Source organism: Carassius carassius, chromosome 23, assembly GCF_963082965.1.
Source record: "Carassius carassius chromosome 23, fCarCar2.1, whole genome shotgun sequence".
Lineage (NCBI taxonomy): Eukaryota > Metazoa > Chordata > Actinopteri > Cypriniformes > Cyprinidae > Carassius > Carassius carassius.
Window position 1 is genome coordinate 12,481,342 of NC_081777.1, and position 22,891 is coordinate 12,504,232.

The window sequence follows — 22,891 nt, forward strand, 5'->3', positions numbered from 1 at the left end:
CGACGCACCTTTGTCCGCCCTCTGCTGGACGGCGGCAAAAGCGGTGTTGCCATCTAAAGCCTGCTGTGTGACGCTGCGGCTGCACTACTCGCAATGGCTGCTTCATCGAAGCGCAGGTGTACGAGTTCCGCTGTGGCCGAGCTCTAACCCAAGCGCGCCGCTGTTTCAGTTCCAGGAATTGTGACTGTCTCAGCGTTTTCTGCAACGTGCAAGCCTGCACAGTTGCCCGCTTGCCTGCACACAAAAGCCGTTATCACAACAGCTTCAGCAATGCAGCTCGAGACCCCCGTTCTCACTCTACCGGCCGTCGCCCCGTGCCGCGGGGACCGCGGCAGAGGATTACGGTGAGGCCGGGAGCCCCGAAGCCATCTATGCATGCTGCATGACGCTGCGTCTGCACTACACACGATGGCTGCTTCATCGAAGCGCCGGTGTACGATTTCCGCTGTGGCCGGGCTCTCACCTAAGCGCGCCGCTGTTTCAGTTCCAGAGATTGTGACTGTTTCAGCGTCTTTTGCAATGCGCAAGCCTGTACGGTTGCCCGCTTGCCTGCACACAAAAACCGTTATCACGGCTACCCAGATATTTCCCGAAAAAGGTGTAATTTCTGGTGTCCCGGCCATGGCCGATGGTGCTATAAATGTAGTGACGATGCCCACTGCTCAGTGCCCATCTCCACATATAAGCACAGCCCTTCACACAGGGCTCGCGCCCATAAAAGCGACTCAAGTCGATCACGCACACTACATAGTAGACGTGCCCACTCCTCAGTGCCCACAATCACTATGTCACACGCGTCATGTGGTTTCTGTAAAAACGAAACCCGTGCACGTTCGTCCGGCCACGGCCGATGGTGCTATAGATGTAGTGACGATGCCCACTCCTCAGTGCCCATCTCCACATGTAAGCACAGCCCTGCACACAGGGCCTGCGCCCATAAAAGCGACTCAAGTCGATCGCGCACACTGCATAGTAAGCGTGCCCACCCCTCAGTGCCCTCAATTACTATGTCGCACGCGTCATGTGGTTTCTGTAAAAACAAAACCCGTGCACGCTCGTCCGGCCACGGCCGATGGTGCTATAAATGCAGTGACGATGCCCACTCCTCAGTGCCCATCTCCACATGTAAGCACAGCCCTGCACACAGGGCTCGCGCACATAAGATCGACACAGATCGTCGAGCGCGCCGCATAATAAACGTGCCCACTCCCCAGTGCCCACATACACTATGTCACATACGGCGCGTGGCTTCTGTAAAAACGAGGCCCCGTGCACGTACGCTCTGCACAGGCAGACAGCGAATTGAAAGTGGTAAATGTGCACATATGCAGCCCACGGTTACTCGCAGACATATCGAGTCCCACGGGACCTGCTCAGCCTTCCCCCAGTCGGTTAAGCGCCGGGACGGGGTCGAGGAGGAGCGATCTGCCCGCTGTGATCAGCGCGCTCCCCGCCTCAAATGCGCAGCACACCCGAGCGCCGCCGTTGCCCAGTCAACAGAGCGCGCTTCGCATCCAGCCCTTAGCCATTCATGCAGATGCATGGTCAGCGCTTCCAGGGGTTTCGGATTGGGTGCTAGGCATTATAAAGTGAGGCTACTCGCTACAGTTTTTTCGACGCCCTCCGTGCTTTTCCGCGCGTCGAAACTACGGTCAAAACAGAAGTAGCACACATACTTCGGGCAGAAATATCAAAACTGTTGAGCAAAGGGGCTGTAGAGCCTGTGTCTCAAGCTCAAAGCTAGGGGGGGCTGTACAGCAGATACTTTCTGGTGCCCAAGAGAGACGGGGGTCTCAGGCCCATACTGGATCTAAGACAGCTGAACAAGGCATTGATGAAACGCAGTTTCAAAATGCTTATGACCAGGAAACTCCTCGGGCAGATTTGCAGAGGGGACTGGTTCATGTCAATAGATCTGAAGGACGCGTATTTTCAAATACAGATAGCGTCAAACCACAGGCGATATTTGAGATTCGCCTTCGAGGGCCAGGCATACCAGTTTACAGTCCTGCCGTTCGGCTTGTCCGTGGCTCCTCGTACGTTTACGAGGTGCATGGATGCAGCGCTCGCTCCTCTCAGACTCAGAGGCATGCGAGTGCTGAATTATTTGGACAACTGGCTGGTTCTGGCCCGATGACGAGCGGAGCGGGCCTCATGGCCTCAGCATCTCCGGCTCTGCAGCTGGGCCTGCTCCACATGCGCCCCCTGCACTTCGGGATGGGGAGCGCTGCTCGAGGGCAGACCGTCCTTTGGCCTATGGTCAGAACGGGAAAAGCTCCATCATGTCAACTGTCTGGAAATGCTGGCAGTGGAGAACGTGCTGATGCGCTTTTGTCCCCAAATCAAGGATCACCACGTCTTAGTCCGTTCAGACAACATGTCTGTGGTGTCCTACATAAATCGTCAGGGCGGTCTCGGGTCCTGAAACCTGTACAGGCTAGCGGAACGCCTCCTGGTTTGGGCTCAGCGCAACGTGCGTTCGCTGAGGGCAGTGCATGTGCCTGGGCTACAGAATCTGGGTCCAGACAGGCTGTCCAGAGGCAATGTTCCTACGGGCGAATGGTCTCTACACCCGCAAACAGTCCGGCTGTTGTGGGAGAGATTTGGCAGAGCGGCGGTGGACCTCTTCGCGTCCCACGAAAACGCTCACTGCCCTGCGTTCTTTTCCAAGAACGAAAGCGCGCTGTCACGGGAATGGCCGTGCTGCCCGCTTTATGCTTTCCCTCCCGTCTCCCTCCTTCCGCAGGTGATAGAACGGGTGAGAGAAACGAGATGTTCAATACTGCTTGTAGCACCTCTTTGGAAGAACCAACCATGGTTGCCAGATTTGATGCAGTTAGCAGATGTCGCCCCGTGGCCAGTACCGTTGAGGAGAGACCTCCTCTCGCAGGCCAGGGGCTCGATTTGGCACCCTCAACCGGAGTTGTGGTCCCTCCATGTGTGGGCGCTCAACGGTTACCCACTGATCTCGCAGTGGGAGTGCTGAATACCATCACTCAGGCTAGAGCTCCGTCGACACGACGTCTGTACGCCTCGAAGTGGTCGGTGATCTCCAGCTGGTGCACAGCTCGAGGATATTCACCCCTTAGTTGTGAGGTGACGGAGGTTCTCTCCTTCCTACAGGAGCTGTTGGATAAGGGCAGAGCCCCATCCACGCTCAAAGTTTATGTGGCGGCCATCGCAGCGTTTTCTGAAACAGCGCTCGGTCAGTCAATAGGAAGGAATGATTTGGTCATCCGGTTCCTCAGAGGAGCTAGGAGGCTGAATCCTCCCAGACCTCCGTCAGTCCCTATGTGGGACCTCGCGGCGGTTTTGGAGGCCATGAAGGGTCCCCCTTTTGAGCCTATCCAATCGGTTAGCCTTCAGCATCTGTCGTTCAAGACAGTATTCTTGTTGGCTCTCGCTTCGGTGAAGCGTGTGGGTGATTTGCACGCGCTCTCAGTGAGCCAGTCGTGCTTGGAGTTTGGGCCTAATGACTCAAGGGTCATACTCAAACCTAGGCACGGTTATGTGCCGAAATCCCTCAACACGCCGTTTCGGGCTCAGGTTATTGCCCTGTCTGCCCTGCCGGTGTCAGGAGAGGATAGAGACTCGAGTCTTCTTTGCCCTGTCAGGGTTTTAAGAGTTTATGTGTCTCGCTCTGCTGCCTTTCGGCAGACGGAGCAGCTGTTTGTCTCGTTCGGTGGACGTTCCAAGGGAATGGCTGTTTCGAGACAGACTCTATCCAGATGGATAGTTGACGCCATAGCGTTAGCTTACGCTTCCAGGGGCCTTCAGTGCCCGCTGGGCGTCAGAGCACACTCCACAAGGGGCGTCGCCTACTGGGATCTCCTTGCAGGATATATGTATGGCGGCAGGTTGGGCCTCGCCGTCTACATTTATCAGGTTCTATAACCTGGAGGTTCCCGCCTGCAAGCAAGGCTGCTGTCGGTATAGTCGAATCAGGGCCCTGAGGGGAACTCTGAGTTCGTGAGCGTTATGCGCTGCCGACTGTTATATGGGCAGTATTGCGTAAGACCCGCATTGCCACATTGGTCAGGCCTTGCCTCGGCTGTGTGATGTCATATTGCCGCATCTACGGATGTTGCTAGATATGGGATGGAGGGCTTCCCCCCTTCCTGTCCTGGGCTCTCTGTGAGTCCCTCAGGTGACTGTGCACTGTAAATCCTGGGCGTTGCTTCAGGTTTATTGGTGTGTGATCCCTGCGCGCATGGCGTTTTACATTGGGTTCCCGTAGCGTCTTAGCTAAGACGCAGTACGAGAGAGCTCTCGTAAGAGAACGTTTACTAAACGTAACCTCGGTTCTCTCTAGAAGAGCGAACGAGTACTGCGTTCTCTGCCGTGCGTACGATTCACTCTGGTTCGCTTCGGCGATGAAATAAATCAGGTGAGTCAGCCTTTTCGAGCTCCTTTGATAGGTTGGGCCACACCCGTTTCGGCGGGAAGTGGCAAGAAGGGCACGAAGCGCCCTTATTGGTCTGATGTTGCATCAGCCTGCGCTCGATAGGCTGTGCAGTTGCCGCAGAACAAGCCAATGAGCGAACGAGCCGTCTCGCCTATGGCTGTGTACTGCTGCAAATGCGCTTTACAAAAATACAAAATTAAGGATAATATTTTGCTTCAGTATTTCGTGAAAAGAGACTTTTCCCATAGCGTCTTAGCTAAGACGCAGTACTCGTTCGCTCTTCTAGTTATGTTTAGTAACCGAGTACGTTTTTTTTATACAGTTATATTGTAAAACTAAAATACCTTTTTTTTAGTTTGCGGTGTAAGATTTTTGGCTGCATTTGAAGTTCTTTTTTGCTTAAGAAAATAAATATTACTGTCAAATTCATGTCAGATAATAAAAATACTTTAATAAATACAGTAGTTCACGATGTATTTGTTAATGTTTTATTAAGGGATAAGTCTGAAGCACACCATAAAATAATTCTAGCAGTTTACACAGGGCTAGTAGTATATACAGCTGTATATACAGATACACACCCAGGTATCGGATCAGTACTAGGTATCGGCTGATACCCTGAGCCCAGGTATTGGAATCGGTATCAGGAAGAGAAAAAGGGTATCGGAACATCTCTAATATCTTGTGTAGTTGTGGTTTTATTCAATCACTAGCATGCACTCTAGTAATGAATTATGTCGCTCTTTAATCTCAATGCGCGCACAAGAGACAACATGCACAACTAACACTAAATGTTTTGGGTAAATAATATTAAAGAGACAAAATAAATACATAGAAATTTATAAACAAGCAAACAAACAAGTAATCCCTTAAACAAAATCAATTTCTCCTACAAAGAAATTAGTTAAATTAAAAGGAATCTAGAACAATTGAAATAAACTAGCCCAATTATTACTATAAGTGTGGCCTAAGCCATCACAGTTAGTTGCGAAAGAACAACTACTTCTGCTTTGCTCTACTTCCTTTAGGAATTTACCCATTTCGTAAGCCCCTAGTTTTGCCTATAAGCCTTTTGTGTTTTTGCCGTTCCAGCAAGTTTTGATTAGTTAAATTTTTTGCTTCACATTTTTATAGTTAATGATTTTGGAACTGTTTAACTTCCAATATTATGCTTTGGAGATTTTGAAGGTATTATAAAAAAAAAAAACTGAAATATGAATACTTTTGTGGTCAATCATTGGACTGTTCGCTAATAGTAGCAAAAAGTGTCTAAGAGTTTAAAAAAAGTCTAACTATGCAGTAAAATGTTTTTAAATGGTTTTAACCACCAATGCAAAGGGCCTCTGAAGTAGGGCTGTGCAATATAGACAAAAAAAAAACTATCACAATCACATTTTTTATCAATTTTGCGATTTCGAGTTTAATTGCAATTTTGACACACACAGACATGCTTTACAGTCATAAATGCAGTCAGTATAAATTTTAAACATATTTCCAAAAGAAAACCAATGAGAGCTTTATCAAAAAGTTGTAACATGTCTCTAGAACAGACATAAGTCAAAATAATCACTAAGTAAAGATGTCAAACAAAATGTCTAGACATATGGCAAAAAATAATAATAAAAAAATAAAATAAAACCCGTGTTCAGGGATTTATTTATTTATTTTTTGCCATGCATTGGTCATAGAGCTCACCGTTGCGGTGCCTCAGGTGTTATATGTTTTGCCCAATATATTTATTGCCCAAGGTTCACACGTACTCCGTCTGCAGTCCGTATACAGTAAGTTATGTGTACGCGGTTCAGAAACAGCAACGAGAGCACATTATTGTAAGGCAAAAGCACATTAAAATCATGCGCAAGCGTGAATCTATCCGCTCGCATGCAGATTTTCTTTGCTCTGTTAACAAAACCAGATGCGTGTGCTCAGATCATATTAAATCTTTTCGCACCTTTCTATTTAGAACCTTTTCTGTTCTCATCTTTTTACTGCGTGCAGTGTGAACGTTCTGATCCGTTAACATGGGCTTGAAAAAAAAGGCTACACATCATAGACATTGTGTGAACCTGGAGTTAGGCAATTTGCTCTGTTCTCGTGCTCCACTTAGGCGCGCTGCCTCCTGATTGGTTCAGTTAACATACTGCGGGAGGCCGGGGCCACAGAAAATCGTGTTATAAAGTGATTTAGAAATCGCGCACACTCAAATCGTGATTTTATTTTGAATTTTGATTAATCGCACAGCCCTACTCTGAAGCCTGCTTTATTTCCTGTCCTGTTGCATGTTCAGTGTGTGGCCACAGTTTATTTCTGGCATTCTTGATGCTTTGCATCAAGTCTTTGAGATTTCTGGTTTTCCTTTTCCTTGCACCAGACACTCATTTTCTTATCTTATTTAATTAAGTAAACTTCAACATGTTTGCTATTAAACATTTGTATTAAGTTGATCTACGGTATTTTTTGAGTTTAAACACACACACACACACACACACACACACACACACACACACACACACACACACACACACACACAAAAACCCCTCCATGGACTACAAATATCAAATCTTTCTGACTGGTTAAAGCCAGCCACAGCCAAAAGTCAGGCTCCATGAACCGTAATTTGCAAACGACTTTAGCAGAGCCTGGATAATCCTTCAAGATTGGTTAGCAGAAAAATATCATAATACTCCAGGATGCTGGGGAAGTCACCAGAAACTGTATTTTTTTTATAAATGTCATGATGCTGAATAAACTGCTTTTGCGAGAACAGCTTATCACTTAGGGCATCCTCACACTAGGCACAGTTGCCTTGTACTGAGTCTGTGCTCATTTTGCCCCACCCATTCTGGGCAAACAACATTCTGGGCCGGAGTCTTACTTTGGAACTTTTTCATTAGAAGAAAACGGAGAGAAAAAGGGTAATAGATTTTTGCTAATAGATTCTCTCAGGGATTATTCACATAGAATTTATAAACATAAAACATGATATATAATAATAATAATAATAATAATAATAATAATAATAATAATAAATACATATAGGTATTGCACTCCCAGAAGAGCTGATAGTTTGTTCTGTCCTTGAATCTTAAAAGAGATTAAGAGGTGACATAAAATGATGACAGAATTTTCATGTCTGCCTTTTACAGATGTGACCAGTGTCATGGAATATAATGAAAGACTTGCTCGTTTTCGTCAGGGTCATGTCAACCCATTTGACAGGAGAGAGATCGACAGCAGCACTGAGGGGAAGGATCCTCCAAAAGATGGTGTGTCAACTTTTATTAAATATATAAACATCTACTCCTCTCCTCAAGGTACAGGAAAATTATCACCCTTAAAAATATAGGTTATTTATTGACATTGATGGTTCCATGAAGAACCTTTAACATCCATGTAAGCTTTTTATTGTACAAAAAGTTTCTTAAAATGTTTTGCACACTATTTTTTATTTTTTTTTAAAGAACTATTCACTTAATGGTTATTTTGAGAACCTAAAATGGTTCTTCAATGGCATCAATGCAAAAATACCCTTTTAGGAAGTTTACTTTTAAGAGTGAAGTGTCAGTATGCAACCACCTAGCCTACACCGAATACCAACTTTATAGCAAACTACATAGCAAAGTTGTGGCAAACAATCAACCATAATACCCTAACATTTTGGCAGTATCTTTTGCATCGTTAAGCACCAATCATATTTTAGTGTACAGGGATGTGAGACTGTTAGAGAGAACAATAAACTGGAACTAGATGACAGAAGTGGTGACTGTTGTATCACTTCCTGGACTGAGCAGGAAATATGCACATTCACAAAAAGACACAAAGACTCAGTCTCCCCGAGTTCTTTAAAACAGGTGAATGTGACAACATGCTTTGCTGTGACGTCTATGCAGGTCAGTCCAAAAAGCATCTTATATATGCATAATATAACAATTTTTTTTATAATCTTAAATGCTGTGCTAACAAACTGGCAGAATGTACTTTATTTATTTACTTGAAAATAAATAGATGAATCCCATGCTTGGACCTTTTGTAGTGTTTTAATAGTACCCGCTTTATTGGTGTTTCTGCAGACTTTGATTCTATCAGAGCAATTTCACGAGAGAACATGATATAATTGAAAGCTTTTATTATATTATTAAAAGTGTTTCCTGTAATAATTTAGCGTTTTCGTTAATAATTTTTTTTAGTTTGTTTATTTTTTATTACTTACTTTTTTGAGGTGTTGATGTTTTGAGGCAGACAACAGTTTCTGGTAGACCACACTTTTTAGGCTGATTTTAATCTTGTAGAACAAGCGGAAATTGATTGCGTTGTTTTTTTTTTCCAGTTCTTAGTGTGTAATAGGGATGTCATAATTCTCAATATAATATCGAACCATTCTGTACGACATCCATGGTTCAATAAACACATGTGAATTGTGGTTTTTCGGTTTTGTGTTTAAATGATATCCGTGTGGATATTATTTGGAGATGTGTGAAGTCCCTTCATGCTTCAAACGCTCCACCATCATCCCCATCCCAAAGAAATCCAAAATTACAGGACTAAATGACTACAGGCCTGTGGCTTTAACGTCTGTGGTCATGAAGTCATTTAAAAAACTGGTGCTGGCCCACCTGGAGGACATCACTGGACCCTTGCTGGATCCTCTTGAGTTTGCCTACAGAGCAAACAGGTCTGTGGACGATGCAGTAAACATTGAACTGCATTATGTTCTGCAACACCTAGACAGACCGGGGACTTATGTGAGGCCATCCTTAAAAATATTTTGGTTTGCAGTAACAGTAATTAAAAAAAAAAAAAAAAAAGTGTTGGTAGGTCGGTCTATATTTTTTTTTTCAAGTTTCAATGTAAAAAAAAAAGTAAATTTTTGTGATGGTGATGACGTCGGTATGAATTTAAACAAATTAGCATATCGTGACGTCACTGACTGGGTCTTCAACCCGTGCCTTCGGCCGCATCATTGCAAACCTCATTTTGATGCAGGCTGTATAGACCACAAACAAATTTAAATCTTTGTCAAAAACATGTTTATTGCATGAATTTCAGGTGACAAACAAAATGAGGTACGGTTTTACTTGCATCTACATATCAATCAATCTACATATCAATGCAACCTACAAATGAGAGATCGTTTACTTTGCTTTCTTGGGTTGTCACTTTTGTGAAAAAAATCCTGTGATGAGTGTTCATTGAATCGATTGTAAAATAGATTTTGCATGTCTAAAGTTTTATACGGCAAATAACATCAAATATAGGTAAATCCACGGACAACAGGCAGGAGGAATGTAAAGATTCAATATATTGGTAAAGACCAATATTTCTGATGATTTATTGGCGTGAAGTTACGTGCAAAATGACAAACAGGAGTGCAACATTTTCGAAAAACAATAAGCAGAGTGGACTGCCACAATGCAAAACATTTACTGCAGGCTTCAACATGGCTGTGTTTACGATTAAATTTCAACAACAACAAAAAAATCGCATAGGCGATTTTCTTAGGCTATCCAGAAAAAATATTTTTTTCGAATATTCGTCGAATTTAAAATAAAAATCCACATTCGAATGCGCATATGAATTTTAGGTGTGCATTATATAATGCTACCTTACGAGCCCCTTATGAGTAACTGCTGTACATGTTCCATTCCATCTCGCCGCGCGCACAGCTGTGTCTACACAACTTTCAAAGGCGGACGAGCTCGACACGCAGTATCTGCTTTCTCATCTTTCACCTCGTGTACGCGCACGAGATGCGATGACAATATATGTGTCATTGCATTATAAGGTTATGTTAGCCTATCCAGTTGAAGCCACTTAAAAAAAAAAAAAAAAATCAATGTGGAGAAGATCTTGTTTACATCAAAACTGAAACCAAGCCGTTCACACAGAACGCATATTTCGCGCATCTCATGTTTTTAAATGAAAAAATGTATCCTGTGTGACTGGTTTTCCGCCCTTTTTATTTATTTAACAATGCATGCATACATGATGCTGTTTTGTTTATAGTTCTTTAAGCAACTTAATTAATAATAATTGGTTCATAAACATTATTTTAAATATTAAGTTTTTTTCACAGTCATGTATTTTAATGCTTTGAATAAACATGCAGTGATATTTTGCTCAATGCGCTATCTTGAGCCTCAGAAGAGAAGCAAAAAGCTTCTCTTCACCCTAATGCATTTAAAATTCGAATACAATTCGAATTTTGATCATATTTAAGTAAAAAATTCGAATTTAGTTTTTCAGCTATTTTGACAGCCCTAGGCGATTCAAGCCCGAAACTGTATGAGACTGAATTCACATTTCTGTTGTAAAAAGAGAAACATTGTGCAGAAGTATTATTTGCTGTTATGCATGTGTCCGAAGCTGCAGTTGCTGTGTGGCGCCTGTTCCCAAAAAAAAAAAAAAAACCTGGACGCGCTCCGAGAAAAGGTCGTTAAAATAATTTTCTTATTTTCGTTTTCGAAACTTGTGTTGGTCGATTCGTGCTTGATTCGTGAGATTTTCGAACATAAAGTGACAGTCGACACGGTCACGGTTTTAGACTAGAGAGGAGAAGGGATGGGAAAAAATCTGGGCACAGTTTTTCCAGAAATTTGTGCCAAGTTAAAGCAGTGTCGAGCTGTTTTAATGAATTTCTTTAGATGTATTATGGTGCCCGAACCCGTATGACTTTGAACAGTGACCACGAACATTTAGTTTAATGCAGCCATCATTACCAAGCATAAACCGTTGACTCTGACAGTGAGTGAGAGTATGAGACGAAGCGAACGCACAGGCCACAGTGTGACATCCGTGTAAACACAGATGACGTCAAGGTTTTTTTTTTTTTATTAAAAAAGATATTCTTCATTTGTATGTAGGCCAAGGCAATTTATATATTTACAATAATTACTTAAATATAATTAATAGTATTTTATTGCGTTTGTATTAGTTGTTTGAAGAGTAAAAAAAATTATTGGTCGGTCTTAACGCAAATTTACAATCGGCAAGTCGGTCGGACTAAAAGCAAAAAAAAAAAAAATTGAGTCGGTGCTAAATTGACAGGGTCGGTCGGGTTACGGCAAACAAGAATATTTTTAAGGATGGCCTGAGTATCTTGTTTGTGGACTTCAGCTCGGCCTTTAACATTAACATTCCGAACCTCCTCCTGCCCAAACTAACTCAGCTCTCCGTGCCTGACAGACAGGCAGCAGCTATTGAGGCTGGGAAAATACACATCTAGCACCCATAAAATCAGCACCGGAGCTCCCCAGGGCTGCGTTCTCTCCCCACTGCTCTTCTCCCTGTACACTAACGATTGGACGTCTAAGGACCCCTCTGTAAAGCTCCTGAAGTTTGCAGACAACACCACACTCATCGGCCTCATTCAGGATGGTGATGAGTCAGCTTACAGACAAGAGGTTAAAGAGTTGGCTGTCTGGTGCACTCTCAACAACCTGGAGCTTAACACGCTCAAAACAGTGGAGATGATTGTGGACTTCAGGAGAATCCATTCTCTGCAATTCAGTAACTGTCTGGTTCAGCTCAGTTTCTAAATCTGACCTCAGAAGACTACAGAGGGTAGTCCGGACTGCTGAGCCAATCATTGGTACAACCCACCCTTCTATTCAAGAACTGTACTTATCCAGAGTTAGCAAAAGGGCTGACAAAATCAAACTGGACCCCTCACATCCAGCACACTCCCTCTTTGAACTGTTGCCATCTGGTCGACGCTGCAGAGCACGGGAACAGTTTCTTCCCTCAGGCAATCCATCTAATGAACACTTGATAATAACTGTGGAACACACTACACTATTTCTATTTATATTCACATAAACTTACAGTATTTATCTAACACATACTTAGTGTACACTTAAATTTTTGCACACAATATACCTTTACATACATAACATCTTATTGCAATATACCTGCCATACAATTGTCAATTTGTATATTGTCATTCCTTACCTACTTATTTGTATTTTTTATTCTTTTATTATGTGTGTGTTGTTCTGTTGCTGTCATTCTGTTGCACTGTGGAGCTTCTGTCAAGAAAACAAATTCCTCTTATGTGTAAACATACTTGGCAATAAAGCTCATTCTGATTCTGATTCTGTGTGTTTTGTTTCTCTCAGAATTGTCTGTCTCTCTCTCTCTCTGTGTGTGTGTGTGTGTGTGTCCGTGAGTTCACGTACCCAGAAGTTCTATATAGCGCTCCATGCATATGGTCAATTGAATTCAAGCAAAATTGGAAAAGGAAAAGAGTCAAAGTCAAAGTCACCTTTATTTATATAGCGCTTTAAACAAAATACATTGCGTCAAAGCAACTGAACAACATTCATTAGGAAAACAGTGTCAATAATGCAAAAATGATAGTTAAAGGCAGTTCATCATTGGATTCAGTTATGTCATCTCTGTTCAGTTAAATAGTGTCTGTGCATTTATTTGCAATCAAGTCAACGAAATCGCTGTAGATGAAGTGTCCCCAACTAAGCAAGCCAGAGGCGACAGCGGCAAGTAGGACTGCACGATATTGGGAAAAAATGACATTGCGATATTTTATTTTTCTGCGATATATATTGCGATATTTTTTCTTACAAACAAAAATGGGGTGAGCACACTTACATTCTCATTTTAAATGATTTAAACATCGACACCATCGTGTCAATTGATTCATCTGCGGGAGGGAGAGAGCAAGACAGCGCTCGTGTTGTTTGAAAACGGCTCTCTCTCTCTCTCTCTCTCTCTCTCTCTCTCTCTCTCTCTCTCTCAATTCAATTCATATTGCTTTGGCATGACATACAAAGGTACATATTGCCAAAGCATTGTACATAGCAGAATAGAAACAAACAAAACAAAAATACATATATATTCATAAGAAAAAAAAAATTCATGCAAAATAAATCCATATACATTTCTATAAACATTGATGGTACTTCTAATGTACTCTCTGTCTGTCTCTCTCTCGCGCGCGCTCTCTCTCTGTCTCTCTCGCGCGCGCTCTCTCTGTCTCTCTCGCGCGCTCTCTCTCTCTCTCTGTCTCTCTCGCGCGCTCTCTCTCTCTCTCTGTCTCTCTCGCGCGCGCTCTCTCTCCGTCTCTCTCGCGCTCTCTCTGTCTCTCTCGTGCTCCCTCTCTCTCTGCCCTGTTAAACTTGCATGTGGTTTTCAGTCCTGTCAATTATAAACTTTCCCTCTATGATGGTTAAGCTGTGCAATTAATCCGCGAATCACATTCGTCAAGGGCAGGGAAGTAGCTGGCCCGTACAGTTAATGAATAACGGATCAACTACGACAGCCTACATCGCACATCCTGCGATGTGACTATCGTGGATTCGTACATCGCGATATCGATGCTTAAACGACACATCGTGCAGCCCTAGCGGCAAGAAACCGAAACTCCATCGGTGACAAAATGGAGAAAAAAACTTGGGAGAAACCAGGCTCAGTTGGGGGGCCAGTTCTCCTCTGACCAGACGAAACCAGTTGTTCAATTCCAGGCTGCAGCAAAGTCAGATTGTGCAGAAGAATCATCTGTTTCCTGTGGTCTTGTCCTGGTGCTCCTCTGAGACAAGGTCTTTACAGGGGATCTGTATCTGGGGCTCTAGTTGTCCTGGTCTCCGCTGTCTTTCAGGGATGTAGAGGTCCTTTCTAGGTGCTGATCCACCATCTGGTCTGGATACGTACTGGATCCGGGTGACTGCAGTGACCCTCTGATCTGGACACAGACTGGATCTGGTGGCCACGGTGACCTCGGAACAAGAGAGAAACAGACAAATATTAGCGTAGATGCCATTCTTCTAATGATGTAGCAAGTACATAGGGTGTTATGGGAAGTGTTTCCGGTTCCGGTTTACCTAATTAATGCAGCCTAAAAATCCTTTAACGGATTTGGATATTAAAAGCATATTAGTATGTTATGTGTATGCCAGGTTAAAGAGATGGGTCTTTAATCTAGATTTAAACTGCAAGAGTGTGTCTGCCTCCCGAACAATGTTAGGTAGGTTATTCCAGAGTTTAGGCGCCAAATAGGAAAAGGATCTGCCGCCCGCAGTTGATTTTGATATTCTAGGTATTATCAAATTGCCTGAGTTTTGAGAACGTAGTGGACGTAGAGGATTATAATGTAAACGGAGCTCATTCAAATACTGAGGTGCTAAACCATTCAGGGCTTTATAAGTAATAAGCAATATATGGTCATACTTCCTGGTTCTAGTAAGAACTCTTGCTGCTGCATTTTGGACTAGCTGTAGTTTGTTTACTAAGCGTGCAGAACAACCACCCAATAAAGCATTACAATAATCTAACCTTGAGGTCATAAATGCATGGATTAACATTTCTGCATTTGACATTGAGAGCATAGGCCGTAATTTAGATATATTTTTGAGATGGAAAAATGCAGTTTTACAAATGCTAGAAACGTGGCTTTCTAAGGAAAGATTGCGATCAAATAGCACACCTAGGTTCCTAACTGATGACGAAGAATTGACAAGGCAACCATCAAGTCTTAGACAGTGTTCTAGGTTATTACAAGCAGAGTTTTTAGGTCTTATAATTAACACCTCTGTTTTTTCAGAATTTAGCAGTAAGAAATTACTCGTCATCCAGTTTTTTATATCGACTATGCAATCCATTCGTTTTTCAAATTGGTGTGTTTCACCGGGCTGCGAAGAAATATAGAGCTGAGTATCATCAGCATAACAGTGAAAGCTAACACCATGTTTCCTAATGATATCTCCCAAGGGTAACATATAAAGCGTGAAGAGTAGCGGCCCTAGTACTGAGCCTTGAGGTACTCCATACTGCACTTGTGATCGATAGGATACATCTTCATTCACTGCTACGAACTGATGGCGGTCATATAAGTACGATTTAAACCATGCTAATTCACTTCCACTGATGCCAACAAAGTATTCAAGTCTATGCAAAAGAATGTTGTGGTCAATTGTGTCAAACGCAGCACTAAGATCCAATAAAACTAATAGAGAGATACACCCACGATCAGATGATAAGAGCAGATCATTTGTAACTCTAAGGAGAGCAGTCTCAGTACTATGATACGGTCTAAATCCTGACTGGAAATCCTCACATATACCATTTTTCTCTAAGAAGGAATATAATTGTGAGGATACCACCTTTTCTAGTATCTTGGACAGAAAAGGGAGATTCGAGATTGGTCTATAATTAACTAGTTCTTTGGGGTCAAGTTGTGGTTTTTTGATGAGAGGCTTAATAACAGCCAGTTTGAAGGTTTTGGGGACATATCCTAATGACAATGAGGAATTAATAATAGTCAGAAGAGGATCTATGACTTCTGGAAGCATCTCTTTTAGGAGCTTAGATGGTATAAGGGTCTAACATACATGTTGTTGGTTTAGATGGTTTAACAAGTTTATACAATTCTTCCTCTCCTATAGTAGAGAATGAGTGGAACTGTTCCTCAGGGGGTCTATAGTGCACTGACTGATGTGATACTGTAGCTGACGGCTGAATGGTTGCAATTTTATCTCTAATAGTATCAATTTTAGAAGTAAAGTAGTTCATAAAGTCATTACTGCTGTGGTGTTGGGAAATGTCAACACTTGTTGAGGCTTTATTTTTCGTTAATTTAGCCACTGTATTGAATAAATACCTGGGGTTATGTTTGTTTTCTTCTAAAAGAGAAGAAAAGTAATCGGATCTAGCAGTTTTTAATGCTTTTCTGTAGGATATGTTACTTTCCCGCCAAGCAATACGAAATACCTCTAGTTTTGTTTTCCTCCAGCTGCGCTCCATTTTTCGGGCTGCTCTCTTTAGGGTGCGAGTATGCTCATTATACCATGGTGTCAAACTGTTTTCCTTAACCTTCCTGAAGCGTAAAAGAGCAACTTTATTTATAGTGCTAGAAAAGAGAGAGTCCATAGTTTCTGTTGCATCATCAAGTTGTTCTGAGGTTTTGGATATGCTAAGGAATTTGGTTACATCAGGAAGATAACTTAAAAAGCAGTCTTTTGTGTTAGAAGTGATGGTTCTTCCATACTTGTAACAAGAAGTAGAATTTACAATTTTGGCTATATGAAGTTTGCACAGAACTAAATAATGATCTGAGATATCATCACTTGGCCTAATAATTTCAACACCATCAACATCAATTCCATGTGACAGTATTAAATCTAGAGTATGATTTCGACAATGAGTAGGTCCTGAAACGTGTTGTCTAACACCAATAGAGTTCAGAATGTCTATAAATGCTGATCCCAATGCATCTTTTTCATTATCAACATGGATATTAAAATCACCAACTATTAAGACTTTATCTGCAGCCAGAACTAACTCGGATGTAAAATCACCAAACTCTTTAATAAAGTCTGTATGGTGTCCTGGTGGCCTGTATACAGTAGCCAGTACAAACATAACAGGGGATTTATCATTAACATTTGTTTCTCTGGATAATGTTATATGAAGCACCATTACTTCAAACGAGTTAAACTTGAAGCCTGCCCTCTGAGAAATCCTAAAAACGTTATAAATTGAAGCAACACCTCCACCTTTGCCTTTTAGACGCGGCTCATGTTTATAACAGTGATCTTGGGGGGTGGACTCATTTAAAATAATGTAATCATCAGGTTTTAGCCAGGTTTCTGTCAAACAGAGTACATCTATATTATGATCAGTGATCATATTATTTACAAAAAGTGTTTTCGTAGAAAGGGATCTGATATTCAATAAGCCAAGCTTTATCATTTGTTTATCCATATTGTTTCGGTTTTTTATTTGTTGAACCTCAATTAAATTGTTAATCTTAACTTGGTTTGGACGTTTTTTATATTTTCTAGTTCGGGGAACAGACACAGTCTCTATAGTGTGATATCTAGGAGAAAAAGTCTCTATGTGCTGAGAATTAGCTGACCTCTGTGACGGGAGGCAGCTAGCAGACGGTCGGTTTAGCCTGTCTGTCTGCTTCCTGACCTGGGCCCCAGTTAGTCAAGTATAAACATTAAGACTATTTGCCATATTTCTAGAGAGAAGAGTGGCGCCACCCCAGGAGGGATGAAGACCATCTCTTTTAAACAGGTCAGGTCTGCCCCAAAAGCTCGTCCTATTGTCTATGAAACCTATGTTATTCTGTGGGCACCACTTAGACATCCAGCCATTGAGTGATGACAATCTGCTATGCATCTCGTCACCACGGTAAGCAGGGAGGGGACCAGAGCATATTACAGTGTCTGACATCGTGCTTGCAAGTTCACACACCTCTTTAATGTTATTTTTAGTGATCTCCGACTGGCGAAGTCGAACATCATTAGCGCCGGCATGAATAACAATCTTACTGTATTTACGTTTAGCATTAGCCAGCACTTTTAAATTTGCCAAGATGTCAGGTGCTCTGGCTCCCGATAAACATTTGACTATGGTGGCTGGTGTCTCTATATTCACGTTCCGTACAATAGAATCACCAATAACTAGAGCACTTTCATCAGGTTTCTCAGTGGGTGTATCACTGAGTTTAATTTTTTGATCGGAACAGAAGAGCGGTGTTTTGACCCACGACTACGCTGCCTCACTGTCACCCAGTTGCCCTGCTGCAGGGGCTCTGTTTCCAGAACCGAACAATGTACAGGAATCCCTGAGCTAGACGCAACCAAAGCCGTATTTAGAGCCCTAACATTCTTACTGTCCTCAATTAAAGTTTGGATGCGTGTCTCTAATTCTGAAATCTTCTCTGTCAGCCTAACTATTTCCGTGCATTTATCAGCGACAGAGATAGATAAACTGTACGTGTGGCAAGAGGTGCAAGTAACAATAACAGGAGAAGCCATTACTCACCGTGCTTGATGAAATATTCTTACTGCGGTTGTTTGATGAACTTGTGAAAAACTGGAAAAGAGGGAAAACTAGCCCAAGCCCAGCCTCCCCAACAGGTGATACCGGTTTTATTACCGGTGTTTCACACATCGGCTGCATCCGAAAACTGAAAAATGCTGCCTTCTAAGGATGCTTTCCAGGGTAGGAAGGCATCAAGGCATGTCCGAATTCAATGTTAGCTTCAGTTCCTGTCTCCTGAGATGCCTTCATCTGGCTGGTTTTTGAAGGCAGCATAGATGTATCCTTCGCTGCCTTTGATGTCCCATAATCCTGTGCATTCCATTCTCTAACTGTTCAGCCAGAAAATAAAAATTGTGTCTGAAAGTTGCGGTCGGTGGTCATTTTGTGTGTAAATGTATGTTCCTGGTCAACGTTTTCCACTTTTTAAGTCATTTCTAGCTAGAAATGAATATTGCAGTAATGAAATATCCACTTAGTTATCACCAAAGCTCTCTATATTTGGCTGTAGATCATTAAACCATTACGCTGCCTTAGAAGCCTGTCCAAAAGGTGCCTTTGTGCAAAAACACTCCCTGCAAAGTCATTGCCTGATACGACAGCACGGCAGTAAGTCACCTGCCTAAGTTTTCGGATGCATGCTTTGATTAATCGTTGGGAAAATTTCTTCACAACCTAATGCATATGTGGAATTTCTGCACACATGCGCCCTCTGGCGTCCAGTATGAATTAAACACAAATTACATGTATTTATAGTGCTCATTGATGGAAAATCCAACCTATTTTGGGTAAAAAGAAATAAACAAAAGAAATGTAAAGCAGACATATGCTTCACATATGTATACTTTTGCTGGTAAAGGTAATTGTTCGAGTAAATTCTCTTTATATATATGTGTGTGTGTATATATATATATATATATATATATATATATATATATGTATATATATACACACATATATATACACACACATACATACATACATACATATATATATGCAGTGTATATATATATATATATATATATAGAGAGAGAGAGAGAGAGAGAAGAGAGTACTTTGGTTTACTATCGTATTAGTGCATATTAAATAATGACGTTAATTATTACCGAGTTGTACAACTCAAACACAATTAACCACCGTTTATGCATTCCTTACATTAAAGGTGCACTTATTTATTTAGCAATATTTATAAAAAAACTTTTGACCACAGTGTCAGACCAAGTCCCAAAACACACTTGTAGCCAATCAGCAGTAAGTAGGAGTGTCTTGAAATGATAGAGAGTGAAAAGAGCACTCAATTTGAATGCACAGGACAAATATTAGCAGATCAACTATAAATAGACAGAGATGGCATATGAAAAAAGGAAAGTATCAGAGTAACAAAACATTAAAAAGAAGGGTTATGATCAAGCAAGAGGTAGGACCCGCATAAATATCGAAGCAGCTTTCCTGTGGTGGAGAGAAGTCAAGTTGTGGCAAGGCCTGGAGGCAGATGCCAAGTTGGTGTTGTTTCATCTTGATAGGCAAGTAACGTTTATTTACCTTAGTTTTACACAACCTATTTGTGTTGGATTTAGTTTTTTTGTTAAGTGGTGTCCGCAGAATAACACAGGTTTCATAGACAATTGGACGAGCTTTTGGGGCAGACCTGACCTGTTGAAAAGAGATAGTCTTCTTCCTTCCTAGGGTGGTGCCGCTCTTCTCTCTAGAAATATGGCACATAGTCTTACAGTTTATACTTGACTAACTGAGGCCCAGGTCAGGAAGCAGGCAGACTGGCTAAACCAACCATCTGCTTGCCGCCTCACGTCACAGAAGACAGTTGATTCTCAGACTCTTTCACCTAGATATCACACTAAAGAGACTAGAAAATACTAAATACGTCCAAACCAATTTAAGAGTAACAATTTAATCCAGTCAGGATTAAGACTGTATCATAGTACTGAGACTGCTCTCCTTAGAGTTACAAATGACTTGCTCTTATCATCTGGTCGTGGTTGTATCTCTCTGTTAGTGCTATTGGATCTTAGTGCTGCGTTCGACACTATTGACCACAACATTCTTTTGCATAGACTAGAACACTTTCTTGGCATTAATGGAAGTGCATTAGCATGCTTTAAATCTTACTTATATGATCGCCATCAATTCGTAGCAGTGAATGAAGAGGTATCATATCGATCACAAGTGCAGTATGGAGTACCTCAAGGCTCAGTACTAGGGCCGTTACTCTTCACGTTTTACATTTTACCCTTGGGAGATATCATCAGGAAACACGGTGTTAGCTTTCACTGTTATGCTGATGATACTCAGCTCTATATTTCTTTGTGTTCTATTGCGAAACACACCAATTTGAAAAACTAATGGAATGCATAGTCGATAATTTCTTACTGCTAAATTCTGAAGTAAAAAAAAAACGGGGGTGTTTATTATAGGACCTAAAACTCTGCATGTAATAACCTAGAACACTGTCTAAGACTTGATGGCTGCTCTGTCAATTCTTCGTCATCAGAGAGGAACATAGGTGTGCTATTTGATAATAATCTTTCCTTAGAAAGCCACGTTTCTAGCATTTGTATAACTGCATTTTTCCATTTTAAAAATATATCTAAAATATGGCCTATGATCTCAATGTCAAATGCAGAAATGTTAATCCATCCATTTATGACCTCAAGGTTAGATTATTGTAATACTTTATTGGGTGGTTATTCTGCACACTTACTACATAAACATACTACAGTTAGTCCAAAATGCAGCAGCAAGAGTTCTTACTAGATCCAGGAAGTATGACCATATTAGCCCGGTCCTGTCAACACTGCACTGGCTCCCTATCAAACATCGTATAGATTTTAATATATTGTTTATTACTTATAAAGCCCTGAATGGTTTAGCACCTCAGTATTTGAATGAGCTCTTGTTACATTATAATCCTCCACGTCCGCTGCATTCTCAAAACTCAGGTAATTTGATAATACCTAGAATATCAAAATCAACTGCGGGGGGCAGATCCTTTTCTTATTTGGCACCTAAACACCTACCTAACATTCTTCGGGAGTTAGACACACTCTTGCAGTATAAATCTAGATTAAAGACCCATCTCTTTAACCTGTCTTACACCTAACACACTAATGTGCTTCAATATCCAAATCCATTAAAGGATTGCATTAATTAGGTAAACGGGAACTGGAGATACTTCCCATAACACCTGATGTACTTACTGCATCATTAGAAGAATGGCATCTACGCTAATATTAGTCTGTTTCTCTATTATTCTGAGGTCACCGTAGCCACCAGATCTAGTCTGTATCCAAGTCAGAGGGTCACTGCAGTCACCCGGATCCAGTACGTTTTCAGACCAGATGGTGGATCAGTACCTAGAATGGACCTCTACAGCCCTAAAAGACAGTGGAGACCAGGACAACTAGAGCCCCAGATACAGATCCCCTGTAAAGACCTTGTCTTGATTGCAAATGATTGCACAGACACTATTTAAACTGAACTGAGATGATGACATCAATGGATTCAATGATGAACTGCCTTTAACTGTCATTTTGCATTATTGACACACTGTTTTACTAATTAATGTTGTTCAGTTGCTTTGATACAATGTATTTTGTTTAAAGCGCTGTATACATAAAGGTGACTTGACTTGATTTATTTGAATATGCTTGTGTGTCATCTTCACTTGTTTCCACGATCGTCGTTGCCATGGTAGTGTACATACGTGTGGGAGAGATTTCAAAATAAGGGCGACGTCCTGTTGGGGTATGGACGTGTTTGTTTTGATGCTTCCAAATATCAACGCTGTTTGGCAGAAATCGCTTAGTGCACCTTAAATGATTACAAGAGGGCACACCATGTCACACAAATTAAGTAGCTAGTGTTGATGTAATGTTCAGTGAGAAACAAGAGTGCTTTGTCAAGGAAAGATCAGTGTGTGATCTGAATTTAATATTATTTGTCCACAGAGGTAAGGTCGGAGATCTTTTCCTCAGAATCCAAAACTCAAAGTTCAGACCGACCAATGGATCTGGGCTTGGCTGAAGACCATTTCTCTCGACCTGCGGTAAGCACTTAATCTGCAGTTGTACTGCAATGATAATGACAATAATGAATACTCAGAATGTATTGAATGATCAGAATGATCTGAGATTGCCTCACGTGGCATATTCAGCCCACAACCTTCTGGAGAGATGTTCGACACTTATCACAGTGTGTCAATTTGTACTTCAGAAGGATATTTCTCAAAGATCATTGTAAATATCAAACATTTGTTTTTTTTGTGATTTCTGTGCAGCTCAGTCCAAAGACCATCTGAGCCAATTTTTGACAAAATATGACAACAATTTACCTTTGCACCAGTTCAGCAGGAGTTTGTAGATTATTGTACCTGTGTTAAGTTGCCTCTGTGGGCAGATTTTTCTGTGTTGCATGTGTTACAGGAGAGAATCCATATGATGCTCCCTAAGTTTTGGTTGACAGTCTGTGGATGGTAAGTTCTTGCAATACCACTCTAGTGGTGAATGGATTGCAGAAGTTGCCCAGATTTGCCGGGATACTTGTGTGCTTCTTGCTGGGAGTATTTATTATGCTGCACCAAACTTAAAAATTTTTGATTGATGACATTGACCTTTGACACGCCCCCTTAGGGATTAACCTTATGACATATGTTACGACAGGTGATATGACATCTGTTCATAGGCATAATTT

General features: G+C 41.7%; 1 protein-coding gene across 7 annotated transcripts in view; it reads left to right on the top strand.

Moving 5' to 3' along the window:
- Positions 1 to 22,891, top strand: part of def8 (differentially expressed in FDCP 8 homolog) — a 196,754-nt gene that overhangs the window by 38,758 nt on the left and 135,105 nt on the right. For 3 of the 7 annotated variants that reach the window (XM_059506232.1, XM_059506227.1, XM_059506228.1), the window contains exons 2-3: positions 7,552 to 7,671; positions 22,150 to 22,247. In XM_059506232.1, coding sequence (XP_059362215.1) covers positions 7,566 to 7,671; positions 22,150 to 22,247 — 204 coding nt within the window. In that variant the 5' untranslated portion in view covers positions 7,552 to 7,565. Of the gene's footprint in view, positions 1 to 7,550; positions 7,672 to 8,249; positions 8,296 to 22,149; positions 22,248 to 22,891 lie in introns of those variants that run through there. The other 4 variants (XM_059506229.1, XM_059506231.1, XM_059506230.1 and 1 more) reach the window with 4 other exon arrangements.